The sequence below is a fragment of the Pseudochaenichthys georgianus genome, chromosome 15 (assembly GCF_902827115.2).
Source record: "Pseudochaenichthys georgianus chromosome 15, fPseGeo1.2, whole genome shotgun sequence".
Lineage (NCBI taxonomy): Eukaryota > Metazoa > Chordata > Actinopteri > Perciformes > Channichthyidae > Pseudochaenichthys > Pseudochaenichthys georgianus.
In genome coordinates, this window is record NC_047517.1 from 13,651,937 (window position 1) to 13,668,856 (window position 16,920).

Consider the following 16,920-nt stretch of genomic DNA (forward strand, 5'->3'; position numbering starts at 1 on the left):
TACAACAAGAAATGAGAATGTGACCATTTCCCTATCTGAGCCTTACGCACCTGTTTGAGTTGACACATGGTCAAGGTGAAGAGTGTGACAAACTGCTCCTCGTACTGACTCACGCTCACACCGGCAATCTCTGTGAGGCACTTCAGAGTCACGTTGCGAAACATGGGCACGTTCAAGAACTGCAAAATCATAAGAAACAGATGGTTAGTAAAGGATTTATTGATTATTAGTGTGTGTATATAACTTCATTTGGCAGTATTTTTAAGCTTGCTTGCTATAAAACTGTTAAGAGGTCAGTAATATGGTTTTCCATACAATTCATTTTGGATCAGTCTAAAGTCCTTGAATGAGTCGTGTGCATCTGTGAACATACCTTATACACCAATGTGCTGATCAGTTTGGTTTCAAAGATGTACCCAAGAGGAATCCAGTTGAGAAAACGTAGGAGGGTCTCCAGAGTGGCGTGGACCAGAGGGGCATTCTGGGAATTTTCCTAAGGGGCAAACCAATAAGACGACACAACAGGTGAAGGACAAACACTACTCGGTAAGCAATGTTAAATTATTGTACAGCGATGCAAAAAAAAAAATAGGATATGAAGATTTGCATACCATAACAAACTGACACAGCTGGAATATCTGGGAGAACTCGTTGCACATGCTGAAAGAAAGAAATACAAATTAGTAAAAAATACTGTCTGCATTTAACACATTCTGACATTTTACAGATCTGCCTGCACTTAGGCAGAATCTCTCTCTCAAATGAACTCCCCTTCATTTCTTGTAAAACGAGTGTCTAGTTGTAATCGGAGTTATGGAGTACGGAGGACATTTTGTCATTTGCGGGGCTAAATCTGACATATCCTGACACATTTCTTGTGGTCACTGTCGTTAAAAGTGACATTTTCTTGGTAAAATAGGGCGGATCTTATTTCACCTGAAGGTCTTCTGTTCTCCATTAAATGTATGAATGTATTCTGATGTTCAGTCAAGGTGAATGCAATAAAACACAACGGACATCAGCCTTTCTAGTTTACGATGTTCTGCAAGTGCTGGAATAGAATGTAGTCTTACATTTGGCAAAAAAAGCTATAAATGTTGAATGTATAAAGTTATGTATAGTGATATTCCATTACAAAAAAAAATCTTGGAAACACCCACTCTATATTCTTGAAGGTTATTATGATATTATGGTGGTTTGGTCTAATACATAGAACCTAATGTAGGTTTTTGACATCAAAACAGATAAGATGATTATGCTTCCGGAGGTGTGTGATGATCATCATGCTGACCTGTCTTTTAGATGCTTTGCCTTGACCTGGGTCATCTGGCCGCTGGAGAAATCAAAGACCTCTTCGCTGAGCAGCTTGAGGATGACCATGTTGTTCTGACAGAGGCTCTCGCTCGTGCGACTCGCCCCGACAATGTCGCTGATGAAGGTGGGCCAGTGCTTGGGCCACTCCTGTTTCAGGATCTATATACACGGGGCATACACATGCAGTATGTTGGTGTAACTGTGACATTTGCGACTGTGACTCAAAATAACAACCCTTTCAGTCCCAAGTCAGCCATGTGCCCCAGTTTCTGATTTACACTTTGATCATTCATGAGTAAACAGTCAGAATGTTAAAGCGTGTTAACGAAATCACATATTTACAAGCAACCCTCTAACTACTACAAACACCCCGTGCACAAACATCTGAATCACAGTCTCCTGGGGACGAGTGTGGAATCTGGAGCTCTACAGTCCCCGAGGGCCAAAACATGAGCTCAGCTGACGCAAGCAGTGACTCAGTCTCACTGACATTAATGCAAAGTCACTCATGTAGCCAGTGAGCCAATGGCTGTCTCCCTCATGGGAATGTACCACACACACACACACACACACACACACACACACACACACACACACACACACACACACACACACACACACACACACACACACACACACACACACACACACACACACACACACACACACACACACACACACACACACACACACACACGAAATATACTTGGGGGGGTGGTGGGAGCGGGGGGGGGGGGGGGGGGGGGGGGGGGGGGGGGGGGGATGAAACTACATTTATTAGTGCTTTCATGTCAATTCGGCGAACATATGATACATTAAATGATGAGTGAGGATGATGATTAAAAATCGTTTGTTTGAGCCGGTCTGCATTTACTGATGAGAAAACAAACCGATGCTTTTTGTAGTTGTAGTACACCAACAACATGGATTAAACGTGTGTTTTTTTTACCACAATGTTGGGGAAATTAATGGATAAAATGCACGGATTATTATTATTATTCCCACTCCAATCGGGACACTAGGTCCACCGTTTCCCCGCAGCGAGGCTCCCCCGTTGACAGTTTACGTGGGATGGGTGCAGTGGCGGACTGGCCATCGGGACGAATCCCGATGGGCCGGTACCGAAGTGGGCCGGTCGGATAAGTAACTAGCACATCCCCCATAGGCGGCGCGTGAGGCTCAGGTTTGAGAAGGCTAAATAACTTCTTTTACCTGACGCTGCCCGCCTCCGGCGTCTATAGAAAAGAGATCCACTCAGTGTGCGGAGTTTAAATCTCTCAAGTCATATTACAGGATAAAGAAAATACAGTTTAAACTGCCGTATGCAGAGAAGACGCCGACGTGTCGCACTTATCATTCATATTACATCATCAATCAGATCATCGATCATATAATATCATAATATATCATATATTTCCTTATCTGAGTCAGCTTCTCCAGCCTCATCTGGCCGTGCAACACTCACAGTGTCACAGACTGTATGCAGAAGTATTATTTAACACATTATGTTGACGAAACACTCGAGACAAATGTAATTAAAGTCAGATCCACTCGTGTCTTAGACGTGAACGCGCTCTCATCTGGAGAGAGAAACCCTGGCTTGATTTACCGAGTTGATAACCAGCGTCGTAGGACCGCTTAGCGAGATCTCGTTTGTTAGTTTGTTGTTGTTAGTTTGTTACTCAAACATATCCAGGGTCTGTTGAACTGGCTTCGTAGTACAGGGCACAGGTGGCTAGCAGCGCTAATGTCAAAGACACAGACATTATACATTATATTTGTATTTTACATCCCCCGCTCCCCCCGTTGACAATTTACTAGCGTTACCGAAGTGGGCCGGTCGAGAGTCCCGGGATGATTTTTAGTCCCATTCCACCACTGGCTACATGACCATATGATCGCCCATATTGACCCACCTCATTCCTAAACTTCTAACAGATACAACATAAACCGATCCTTCAGCCTCATATGAGCTCTCAGACACGTTCAACATTAACCTGTCATCGCTGTCTGAGCTTGCTGTTGTGTGCGCCGTCGTGCGTTTACATCTGACTGTATATATATAAAGGTTTACATGCAGATGCTGGGATCCTGGACGGTGCAGCTGGAGCGCTGTGCCCGCAATGACTTGAAGAATCCGCGAGAAGATCCAGAAAATTGTCAACATTGAAGGCAGATTAATGGTTATCAAAGTACAAATATCCAAAATCAGTTCAGTAACGGTTTTCAAGGGGACAATATGTACTCAAATTGATGGGTTTGGATGATGGGGGAAAACCGTGTCACAGGCTCTTTAACATTAACCTTTCTGTTGGTCGCTTGTTAGCAGACCCTTCACGCGATGGCAGAGCGAACAGGTACAGGCAGGGCCCATAATGATAGCCCTATAGTTTAAATCTACTACCCACACATGAACATATGGAAATGGGTTACTATTTAAAAAAATAAATGTATTTAGGAACCTATCCATGTGATTTTTAGTGGGGGTCGACCTCAAATCCTCTAGGGGGTCCAGGGGCATGCCCCCCGGTAAGATTTTATTTTTTATTTTGGAGTTAAATGCATCAATCTGGTGCATTTTAAGTGGAAAATAAAGAGACTAGATCTATGGAAACACCTATATTAAACAGAACTGTATACATTTCAATAATCATAAAATCATGGCCATAACCAATACCATTTCCAATATGAAAAAAACACTGAAACTTGTTTATTAATTTATTTTTGGTTCATTTATAGTTGTGAGTTTGTCTGTGCTCCTGAATCAGCCTCTCCTGTCTCCCTCCTCTCCCCCCCGCTCCTCTTTGAGGCAGCAGCAAAGACTAGTTTTCTCTCAACAAGTTTTAAAAGTGTATCTTACCTTTTTTCACCTAGTTAACTTTTTATTTATTTATTCATGCATATTTTACTAATCACATTACATTTCATTTAGCTGACGCTTTTATCCAAAGCGACTTATAATGACTGATTACAGGGACATTCTCCCTGGAGTAAATAAGGGCTAAGTGCCTTACTCAAGGGCACACTAGTGGTGGTGTTCCTGGCGGGATTTGAACTCACAGCCTTCCGATCTTCAGCCCATCTCACTATCCATTAGACCAGGGGTTCCCAACCTTTTTTCCCAAGAGCCCCCCCAAATAAAAATTATACATTTCTTTCTTTTTATGCCTTTAATACTAACTTGAATTTTTATTAAAATTAATTAATCAATTCTTTTTTATATTTTATTGTAATGTAGAGACAAGGCTTTAGTGACAATCATGTATTGCCTTACAGGTTGGGAACCACTGCATTAGACCAATCACTACCCTCTCAAATGGAAATATGTGTTTACATAAATGGTGACCACACCGTTTGAGACCCACTGAGAACTTAGACTAAGTTAACTTTCTAAACACTCAGAGAGTCCTTTACCTCACCTGAGCTGAGGTTATCCCAAGCTTGAATGACACACAGAGACCAATCAAGGGCTTTGATTTATGATCTGTATGACAGTGGCCATGTTGGCAGGCCACATCATGTGGACAGCCAGTCACCCTGTGTGAGGCAGGCCACTTAACAGGCCAGAAGGAGGCAAGATCAGAGCAAGAGAGCGAGGGATCATTGTCCACAAGTTAATCGATCGCAGATGGCGTCGTGGACGAATAAAAAAAAAAATTATATAAAAAAAAAAAAACCTAAATGGGTCGCGAAATATACCTGGGCGGCCCTTAATATACCTGGGCGGCCCGCCCAAGTATAGTCTATGTGTGGCCACACACACACACACACACACACACACACACACACACACACACACACACACACACACACACACACACACACACACACACACACACACACACACACACACACACACACACACACACACACACACACACACACACACACACACACACACACACACACACACACACACACACACACACACACACACACACACACACACACACACACACACACACACACACACACACACACACACACACACACACACACACACACACACACACACACACACACACACACACACACACACACACACACACACACAGATATAGAATCCAGTGTGGACACAGATGAGTAGAATGCACTGAAATGTATGTGTATGTTATTTAAACATAATACACTGTTGATTCTCCATTTGTTGTGATCCTCTTTTCGATCACGAAGCTACAGCTACAATTTATAAACATCCGCTGCATGGCCTGAGACATTCAAAGAGAATTAATATGCAATTTTAGCTGAGCTGACCTGGAAAAGTCAGACTAGATTAATTGTGACATCTTGAGGTTAAAAGTATCCTTGCAAAAGATGAGGGGAGAATTGAGGCAGCAGTAAGATGCTCAAACAACAGACTGTCAGCGTCCATTACTTTGTTTTATGAACCGTACGTACAGTGTTGTGTTACACATACAGATTGCTAAAAAACTATGTGGTGTATAGACTAATATGTTTTTCCACGATAATCATCAGATTTCTCACTATGGCTAAAGATGAGCCATTAATCCATAATCCACACCAATGACATTATCATGAACTCACTCATTTAGAGCTTTTAGTTTGCCTTAAGTATTCTAAGGCAAAAGGCTTCAGCCGTTTTCTATCATTCATTATTTATACATATATAATCGTTTACATTCTGCCGAACATTCAGTAACCACTGTGAAAAGAGAATTAACCGACCTCCTTGACTCAGGGATTTCCAGTAGCAAGCAACTACCTTGTTGTTTTTAGCTAAATACATGTATTTTCTTCTCCAGTAGGACCAGAGTTAATATATTGTTGAGTATTGTTCTTGGTTGCAACACTGTGGTGTTAGGAAAACATTTTGGTGTTTTAAAGGTCCCATGTCATGCTTTTCCGGTTATTACCCGTCCCCTTGTGTGTTATGAAGGTTTTTATGCATGTAAACGGTCTGCAGAGCCACAAACCCTCAAAGTACACCCTGTAGTGAGTAAAACTCTAACACAGAAAAGACCTCCCCAGAACGCCTCGTTGGAGATCTCTCATTTACTTCCTGGGTATCGCTACGTTGGTATACCCAGTAGCCACGCCCAGAGCTATGGCCGCACCCTCTGCCAGCCTTTCACGAAACAAAGCTTCCCAAACCTTTCAGCGATTCATGCCGGATATGTACAGCGTAGGGCACTGAAGAACGATGCCGTTCCTACTTTGTTTGGACCAGCGGGAGATTCGGGTACGGTGTATTTATGATGTTTAAAACAAACAAGGTATCTCACAGGGAGGGGGGGGGCAGGAGCTCCAACAAGCCGTTTAGGACAGAGAGTGAATACCGGTGAATACACATACTTTACAGAGATGCTGTATGAGAAACCAATGTGATTTTGGAAAATTGCACAGTATAAATCTATTTTAGTAGACCTCAACAATGGAATTATGATCAGTAGAAATGGCCATGACATGGGACCTTTAACAGAGCACGGTACAGTAGGGCGTGGTCCACTCGTGGGCCTCAGAGGTACTTCCAAATAGTTGAGAATAAATAACTATTTTGGGTAATTTACGATGCTAGTTATTTCTAGGCCAGAGTGCTCAAGGATTTCAATAAAAGTGAAAAATGAAAATACATAATTTCAATAAGCTATAACGTTTTACGATCACACCACCAGGTAGAGAAAAGCGTGTTAAGCGAGTTAGCAAGCTAACATTATTTAGTCACACAAAAAGGATTTATAAAACCAAAAAGTGACATTTTTATCTGAACACATTTATTTGGATTCATAACGGCATAATACATGTACAACCCAGTTTATTTCTTGCCATTCTTTTGTTGTATTACGTTTTTTACTCAAATATTTGGAAATATGGTCCTCGCAATTATAGTAACAAAAGGTTGACAAACTGGCTTATCCTTACCAAAAATAAAAACCTTTGAACTTCTCCCTCAGCTCATCTGTGAAGGGGGTAAGCCAATAAGGCGGAATGCCGGCACATGAACGCATGTTGATCTGACACAGATCCAGTGCTACAACTATGTGATTTTGGCATTTTGTTTGCATTATGACATTGGCAATAAAGACTTACCTGAACAAGGATCATGTTCAGCTTTCCAATGTACACCTTTTCTTTCTGAAAAATACAAATAAACATGGGATAATTAAATAATGTCCGACGATCTCATTTTTACATCACAATTGCTCCATGATGTCATCACAGCATTTAACAATTTATCAGATGTTAAAATGTAATACAGTCAAAAATCACATAGCGATGCATTTAAAAAAGGTGGTAGGGATAAAAGACAACAACGTGATTAAAAGTCAAACGTTTTATTTTGAAGTTCAAAAGTAGATATATCATGTTACCACTTGGGCTTTATGTGCTTTCTCAGCATGCGGTTAGTAATACAAAATAAAAGCCAGGTGTTGGTGTGTCAGGATGAGGCTTTTTTCAAACCTTGCCATCATCAAACCTGACCCTTATTCACTAAACTAAGCTGTAGTTAAAAGCAAACGTGTATTCATCCACTATATCTCTTTTAAATTCCAGTTTAGTTTCGGTTTCACTTTCTTCTGTTTTTTACATTCCTGAGTAGTTTGACAATCATTTTGAATAGCTATTTATTTGTCTTTAATCTAAGGCACTTATGGGAAAAATATTGATTTATTACAACATAACTTAGGTTAGGTAAGGTTTTGAAACTCCCTACACACATTACCCAACATGCTTCCTGCTCCCCATGTGATGATCATACAGTTTGCTCAGAAAGCTCTCATGTGAGAGATGCATGCTTTCAGGTGTGCTGCTCATTAATGAGTGACCATAATCCAGAAGAAGGGATACACTTTTTAAACCCAATCAGTGCTTTTCACTTGAGTTGATTCACACAGCTGCAGAGCATTTATGTTTAGAACAGCAGAGAGCCACATGCTGCGAGGTTAGTGTCAGTGTAGGTTAAACACTTCCTAAATAATGTTCTCATTTATTTAGACATTTGCTCACTACATCTCAAAGAAATGTATTTCACCACAACTTTACTATTTAAAAAAGGTACCATATTTTGCTTATTTTCAAGTTCATATGTATGTTGTGTCCCTACTGTGACATGTCTCCATGCTTTAATGTTCAAAAAGCTCTTTATTTTTCTCATACTGTCTGGGCTGCAGCACCTCTGTTCACCCTCTGTCTGAAACCAGAGCCCAGTCTGCTCTGATTGGTTAGCTGGCCGGCTCTGGTGTGATTGGTCAACAACTTTTAGATTTTTTTTGTTAAACCTTTTACTTTAATTCACCAATACTTTTCTGTTTGTGCACTGACGGCTTCGGGCCTTGTACTATTGCACATGTGCTTTTATTTTGAAAAGTGTTTCCCTTTCCCCATGTCTGTTACTCCTGATTGTGTTCACCTGGTGCCCTGTGTTGTCTCCTCCCCCCCCCCCTCACCTGTGTCTTGTTGTGCTGATTAGTGTGTAGGTATTTAGGCTCTGTTTTCCCTGTCTGTGTAGGCTGGTAGTGTGGGTGAGATCCTTGTGGCTGGTGACTGTGTTCACCTGGGCAGCAATATTGAGGCTGTGTATCCTGTACCACAGCGATGAATAAATGCCCACACCGGGTTATATTTGAATTCTCTGCCTCTGCCTGCTTGCTTGGTCGGGCCGCTCAACGGTCAGCTTCACATTTGGTGTCAGAAGTGGGATTGACCAAGTGAGGAGGTGAAAACGATGGAGGAACTGAGGGAGATTATGAAGTCATTCCTGCAGTATGAGACAGCCAGATTCAAGCAGGAGGAGTGCCGTTTGAGGAACATGGAGCAGCCGTTTTCACGGATACAGGAACAGGTTTCCCTGATAGAAGAGCAGCTCAGGTTGCAGAGGGAGGAAGAGGAGAAGCTGAGAAAGGAAGAGGAGAGGCGCTTAGCGGATGAGGCTCGTCTGATACGCTTGCAGGAGGAGAAGAAACTTAAAGACGAGGAAGATGCTTTTCTAGCGGAGGAGGAGCGGGTGAAAATGGCCGAGAAGATCCGTCGGGAGAGAGAGCGTGTCATGCAGCGACAGGAGATAAGGGCTCAGGCTCATGCAGAGGCCCTGTCAGCCGGTCAGACTCAGGTGGAGAAGCAGGTGATGAAGACGCTGCAGGCGGCGTACGTGGAGAACCTGACGGAGGCCATCGCGAAGGAGCGGGAGAAAGAGTTGAGGAAGAAATCGAAGCTTCCTTCCGACTTCACGCCCCCCTCTGAGGAAACCATGCAGCACAAGGGGAAGCAGAAACACCGGGCGGAGTGGAGACACATGGAGGAGAGGAAAATGGCCAAGATCAACAAGTGTCGCAGGAATAAGGTACTGTTCTCTTTCGGAGAGGAAGGAGGAAATGTGACGAAGATGGCTTCGTCACTGTGGACTGACGGCTTCGGGCCTTGTACTATTGCACATGTGCTTTTATTTTGAAAAGTGTTTCCCTTTCCCCATGTCTGTTACTCCTGATTGTGTTCACCTGGTGCCCTGTGTTGTCCCCCCCCCCCCCCCCCTCACCTGTGTCTTGTTGTGCTGATTAGTGTGTAGGTATTTAGGCTCTGTTTTCCCTGTCTGTGTAGGCTGGTAGTGTGGGTGAGATCCTTGTGGCTGGTGACTGTGTTCACCTGGGCAGCAATATTGAGGCTGTGTATCCTGTACCACAGCGATGAATAAATGCCCACACCGGGTTATATTTGAATTCTCTGCCTGCTTGCTTGGTCGGGCCGCTCAACGGTCAGCTTCACAGTTTGTTTTGGCTTATCCTAGAGACATTTTCATTTCAAAGTTGTAATTAAGTTCCATACTAATTTAGAACCCATTTTACCCCACCAAAAAAAATGTTTCATTTGAATTCTAAAAAGGTACTCACCTCCACATTTGATGCATCTGATGAAGTCTTGATAATGAGACCAACAACATACTTTTTTATACCTGGCAAACACACAAAGATACCAGAAGAACACTGTGAGTAGGCACCGATGAAATGTGTAAATCCAAACACATCCTGACATGACAATCAGCCTGCAGCATGTAACTGAACACAGTCTGCAGTTCATAACTATGGAATCTGGCCAATCTTGTTCCAGTACATTTGCATTGTTGTCCTTCATTTACAAAGTGGTAAACATATGGTAGATGTGGGCTGCAACTGCCACTGAACTTCAATAGGGCAACTGCTTTCCCCAGAGATTTCTATAGACATTAAAAGACTGTCAATGTGAGCAGAGCATCTTAAAAACATGTGTTTTCAGCTCCCTCGCATTTGTTACTGGTATCTGTGTTCTGAAAGTGATGTGCTGGGGTGTAGTGAGCGGAGCCGAAAACAAAGCAATACTCTGACACAAGGGGGAAAAGACATACTTGCCGGACGCCCTGCACTGGGTTTGCCACAAAATTCAGGCATCTACGGTCAGAAGTAGGGAAGTCTTCGGTCAATGGGAAAAAACGAATTTTGAGCAAAAGGCAGAATCAAATGATTTGCACATGATTATCAAATTAATTGTATTGTTTGTTTTGTAAACTATTTTAAGACAATTTTGTGTCACCCCATTCTGTGTTTAGATTATTATTGTACAAGCAGCAGGTGTGACAAGGGACAGTACATTTTGTTTTAAAGATGTTTAGATTTGTTACATTTGCAATTAGACAACAATTAAAGTGTAAACATGTTTAAAAGTAGAAATGTTCTGGTAAACAATTTCCCATATGATCTTTATTAATGAAAAATCCCCATCCAACTAAGGTATAAGCATCTGCTCGAGGTAGTTTGAAAAAAGACATTGCTTTTAATCCGCCTCTCTTACTCCTACAGGTGCATTAAGACAACAACAAAAACATATACCATTCATTTGAAAGATACTGTCACATAGAAATTGTATACATGGGGGTTTTAGGATTTTAAAGCATCGTAAGCGACCACAGTTAGCTTTAACTTTTAAAGATGCCTCTTCAGAAAGCTTTCAAAATCAGTGTTTGTGTGTTTTGGTGGTTTCCTCTAAAGCAGCTGCTACAGAATCAATCCCTGCTTGCAGTGGCCAGTGAAATCCGGTCAAGCAGAAAACAAACCAGCATGCTTAGTGGGGGAACTCTCCTCGACTTGGAAACGGCACGTCACCACATTTAAAAAGGCACCGGACAATTGACAGAATTAAAACGTCTTGTGAGAAAGAAGGAAAAAAAGCAGCTTTTACCTTCACACTGATTCCTGGGAAGAATCTTCCATCTTGTTTTGATAACCGTTTCCAGAATCTGAAGAGCATAGTACTGTAACATGCAAGGAGGGAGAAGCATTAGAATAAAGCGATTATATCAACACTCAACAACAAGCACTGTATCATTTTATAATACTAACCAAAAACAGTATGAAGTGGACCAGCCTGTAATAACTTGCATTCTAGATTAAATTGGACTGAAACACATCATGCAGATTTTGTAGTGCGCAGAACATTCACTTTGTCTTTTTTAAATCTCTGCAAGCAGCATTAAGCTGGAACACTGCAGAAGTCCTGCTGTTTCTCCCAGCATCACACCAGACAGCAGAAAAATACAACAATCCATTAAGCAGCTTTGGTTCTGTTTGCTCCTGGGGGAGTTCAATGGTGTAAAAGACATAACAAGGTCTATTTTCAATTGTACTGAGCCTACAAACATTATGTAGGGTTGGGCATCGACAAGTGTTTTTTTGGCGTAATATGGTCAAGGTCAACCATATGATGTGTAGATTAAAGTGTATAATGAATGCATGTTTGACTACACAAAACAAAGATACTTTATCTCGACCTCCTGGATTGTATTATTATTTTACAGGTACCTGAAATAACACAAACATCATGCAGTGTTTTAAAAAAAAACACAGGGTTTTTTTTGTTGCGTGAACACCGTTGACGAACATAGGATTTGAACAGATTGCTTTATTTGTAGTCATACTGCCCACAAACTACTGTAAAACAGGGATTATGATATTAATAAAATAAATCTACCTCATGTTTGTTACTAAAACAAACACAAACTATTGTAATAATAATAACTATACATATAATAATACAAATAACTTTAAATATCAAAATAAATAATGACTTTTTGTTGCAGCTTAAATCTGCTAAAAAAATAAAAGGGTGTTTCTCCATCATATCTTATATTTTATTACTCCTATAGCATGCCAAGAATCTGAACAAGCTCTTAAAGGTAGGGCAGGTAAGAATGGAGAAACCGGCTCGAGTGCGCTAGAATTTGAAAGTACGCAGCCGAAAAAAAAATCTGCCCCTTCTGTCAGACTTCCTCACAGAGCCCCTCCTCCAACACACACACGAACGCGCACATGACCAATGAGAGCACGAGATAAGTTTGTGCACAGGTGGAAGGCTGACAGGCAGGTAGGCCATCCAGTTACTTTAGCCGGGCCGGCTCACATGATTGGTCGTGCTCTTTACAGTACTACAGCTTCCACAGATTTTTATATATTTATTGTCAAAGCATTTAATTTATTCATTGCTATCGGGATGTTAAAAGCATTCCATGGAATACAACAAAAAGTGTTTCTGAAGTGAATTACCTACCCCACCTTTAAGAACAACAATCGATGAGCAGAATTCAAACCGAAAAATGATCTCAGCGATACCCAACCCTAAAATGTGTGATTTAATTTCCCCAATGCTAAAATATAGATTATGATTCAAGTCTGAGGCAAGCCTAAATTAGATCCCTTTAACTGGTGTGTCATAAGGAACAGCAAGACCAACCACAGGTTATGCCCCGGATTTATTTTTGCTTTACAGAGAAGTATGAAGACTTAAAAAAGAAAACATTTTTATTTATAGTTAGTTTCTGGTCTAGCGGTACTTCAACTGACTGTTTCAACTGTAGGGATCATCGTTTGAGGAGTACAATGATTCCAAAAAAATAAAATGACATGTAGTATAGGATGTTATTAGAGAGGGATTACAGAGCTTTTTTACAGACAATGGGTGCTGGAAGATTAAAGGTGAAATCTCATTTTCAGGCGCACTGACTGTACACCATTGACCGGTGTCACTCGAAAGTGCTGCATACATTTGGTTCCACCTTTAACTGCCACGCTTTGCACAAACCACCACAAGAGGTAAGAAAAGAGACATGTTATCAGCAGGGAACTGTCAAATACTTAGCGACTTCTTAGCGGGCAAAGCACATTACAAAAGGGTCTTGGCTGAAGAACTGTGGGGAGAAGAGGAAGAGGATGTGCTGTAGAAGAAGAGAAGGGGGGGAGGGAACAGAGCCATGATCCCTACAGGTGAAAGGTAGCCATCAACACATTGTCTGACTATGGAGCCTACTGACTGCAGCCTGCACCCTCCCTCTGTCCAATGAAACAGATGCAATAGAAACGGATGAACAGAATTCAGTCAAAGGGAATTTAAAAAAGGGTAGACCTTGTGGAGGCCTGCCGTCAAAGCCTAGCTGTGTCATGATGCACAGGATGACACACCCCTTTTCTTCCTATTACAAGCCATAAACATAATGGAACATTGTGATTAATATCAAATAGTCACAGCTTGAATTCATTACATTGTTTTTGTTCAAAATAAATCATAACTATTGTAGATACAAAATAGAATCGGAATTACGCACTTTTAAAATGAACGAAACAAGATAAATGCAGAATTCAAGAGGTGGTTACCGTTTGTTTCCTCTTATTCTCTAATGCCCTTATTTCTTGGCAAATTACAAATGTAGAACTAGAAACAGTACTGTTGATAAATCAACTTAGACATTAGTAATGGATGTCAGTGTTAAAGGCACAATTACAGGCAAGCAAAAATGACAAAAAGGCAAATTTCACGCATGTACTTTGAGGAAGTCTTGAATGCATTGCACTTTATTTCACACTCGGAACCTAAATTCCCTTAACACTACATTCCCATTTCCCTTATCATTAGATTTAAGGAATAGGCTTGATTTTCTTTAAATATCAGTCCATTTTGTTTTGTAAATGCTATTGTGAATCCCTGAATGTGTCTGAATAACAAATCACTGGGCTCACCGTGTAGGCAGTTTGCTTCATGTGCCGTGTCAGTGCAACACAAACCCGAGAACGTCAAATGACAGATGAAAGGGATCTTAATGACAATAGCTTAATTGCGCCTATTCATTTGGAAAATCAAATATATTTTAACTGAAGATAATATATAGATTTAAATCTGTGTAGATGTTTTTTTATCTCAAGTTAGTCTAACTGCCAGAGCTGATGAGAGCCCATGACCTTGACGATGTGCTGTTCACTCAAACTAAACATTATGGCCTGCAGCTCTATCTTCGCAGATCTGTTATTTTTCTTTTTCCCCACTTACCTAATGAATCAGATTGTAAACACGAGGGCGTTACAGTATCAGCCTGCACTTCATCTGATCCCTGGCCATGCAGATAAACTCATATGTCTACAGTACCTAGCAAGAGTATAGGGCAACATTAAAAGCCTTTTTCACTTCTATAAAACAGGGTTTGAATTGTCTTGCATTTTATGGCTCGAATGCATAAGGCATGCAAATGATATAGTAGTATGTATGTAAGCATGTTTATTGTGTAATGTCTTTCTGATGAATATCCAAAAACTTGCTTCAATTTACACCCCTACTTGAGTGTGCAGTGAAATATAGACCAGTGTCCATAAAGGATACTGGTACCAAAATAGATATAGCTGATATAATCGAATGGTTAAGAGAAATTGGTCAAATAACAGTGGGCTCATTCCCGTTCAGACCCAACAGGGCACAGTTGTAAAAGGTTTATTTCATGTTGTATTGTATTGTATTACAACAGGGTCAGTTCAAAAGAAGAGTCAATTGTTCCTCTGGTAGGTTCAGATCCAACAGAATTCCTTTTATGAGAAGGACAGAGGTCCTGCATAGCTCAAGAGCTAGGGCATGGTGCCAATAGTATTCCACTTCTGCTGGGGGCCATGTGCACCCACAATATGCACTCACACAGTGCATAGGGCTGCTTTCATTACAAAGATCCACAAAAGCATATTCTACGTAATTTAAAAGAATATGGTTAGAAAAAAACACTGTGGCCTAGTGTTGTGTTTTGTTTTCATTTTACAGAAAGCATTTGTAATACGATACACTTCCTCAAAGCACAGGCTAGTGCCTTTTCACCAAGGTTTTTTTTTGGAATGGAGCTTACTTTGGTGTTCATGTTCTGGGAGAACTCGAGGATGGTGTCCACTCTGGTCCAGGCATCCGGATGCTCTTTTAGGTGTGTCAACACTTCTTGTGCCATTCTTTGCTGTAATACAAATACGAATGACACTTTAGATGCATAATCAAGGTTCCATGAAGAAACCTTCCAATGTTTTTGAGGGCGCCATCAAAAGCCGATATATAATACATTTTATTCGAACTTAGGTGCAGCTTAGCTCCTGGTGCGGTTCAAATAAGACAGATTTTAACGCATTAATCATCATCACTGCTTGCCAAAGGTGTTCTCAAACCGCTTACAAGAAAACCCTAGTGCAATTTGATTGCAGTGAGAACATAATCCAAGCCTATTGCAGAAAACGAACCAAACTGCAAGGTATTATGGACTGCCTGTGCATGCATTTGTTGAGATGGAGACAGGTGAACGACAGGATAAAAACAATTGGGCGAGGACTGACTTAGACTACTGCACAGGTTCAATGTTTGCTCGATATCTGGGCCAAATAGGACATGGTTTGGTTGGAACGCCAAACAGGATCACTGCCAGTATCACCAAACTTATCTGTGGCGCGTCCTTCTCCATGTTGCTTGCTTAGTGCTTTTGCAACGCTTGTTGATTTGCTTGTTTACACGGTCAAATTGTTGACCAATAATAAAAACTTCTGTGATTATTAATACATATGCTCCTTTGAACGGTACGCTCAGAATTAATAAATTGTCTTTGGTCTGCTTTTATTTCTACATTATTAAACACCCAGACTAAATGGAAAACGAACCAAAAGTATCGATTTCATTCTGATTCAAATTAGCAAAGCTGACTATGCTTGTGCAAGCGCCCCTAGAAAACAGAACAGACGTTTCTAGACTTGTCTGTGCTGCAACCATCATGTGAACAGAACAAAAAAGGGAAAATTAACATGGGTTGTGTTTTAGGTCAGGTGTGGGTTAAGAGCCAACTTGCAACGGAGGAGAATAATGCCTGTCAAAATCAACCACTTGTGCTTTCATTTAAAACATTATTATACATTTGAAAAGTACACACCAACATTATTTGTGTCAGATGGTTTATAAGGCAAATGTATATGCTTCACAACATACCTGTGGTCCCACCCCATGATGTATACAGTTCACCACGTTATCCAGCAGGTTGATATCCAATTTCTGGTTGAAGTCCAGCAGCTGCTGTGCTGCATGGTCTGCTAACATTGTCATAATTGCTGGCATAGAGCTCTGCAACAGGGACAGCAGAGGGAGGGGTCATGAGTGCACAGAACACATTCAACAGGCAAAGTCATGTGAACCATGTGTTTAGAAACAATTCCAAACAGCTGACTAACAAACATATATCTCGATAGACTCAACAGTGAGCTGTCACATTAAGAAGTTTAGCACATGGTGTCACAAGTGTGTCGCTTATAAAAAAGTATGATCAGCAAAGAAATGTTTTGTCAGTTTTTA

General features: G+C 41.1%; 1 protein-coding gene across 2 annotated transcripts in view; it reads right to left on the reverse strand.

The window, feature by feature from the left end:
* Positions 1 to 16,920, reverse strand: part of xpo1b (exportin 1 (CRM1 homolog, yeast) b) — a 37,684-nt gene that overhangs the window by 15,390 nt on the left and 5,374 nt on the right. Inside the window, exons 2-10 of one of the 2 annotated variants that reach the window (XM_034100434.2) lie at positions 16,561 to 16,692; positions 15,449 to 15,550; positions 11,479 to 11,551; positions 10,158 to 10,219; positions 7,363 to 7,407; positions 1,292 to 1,473; positions 612 to 660; positions 374 to 493; positions 51 to 179 (exon numbers count right to left, since the gene is read on the reverse strand). In XM_034100434.2, coding sequence (XP_033956325.1) covers positions 51 to 179; positions 374 to 493; positions 612 to 660; positions 1,292 to 1,473; positions 7,363 to 7,407; positions 10,158 to 10,219; positions 11,479 to 11,551; positions 15,449 to 15,550; positions 16,561 to 16,686 — 888 coding nt within the window. In that variant the 5' untranslated portion in view covers positions 16,687 to 16,692. Of the gene's footprint in view, positions 1 to 50; positions 180 to 373; positions 494 to 611; positions 661 to 1,291; positions 1,474 to 7,362; positions 7,408 to 10,157; positions 10,220 to 10,648; positions 10,692 to 11,478; positions 11,552 to 15,448; positions 15,551 to 16,560; positions 16,693 to 16,920 lie in introns of those variants that run through there. The other variant, XM_034100435.2, reaches the window with a different exon arrangement.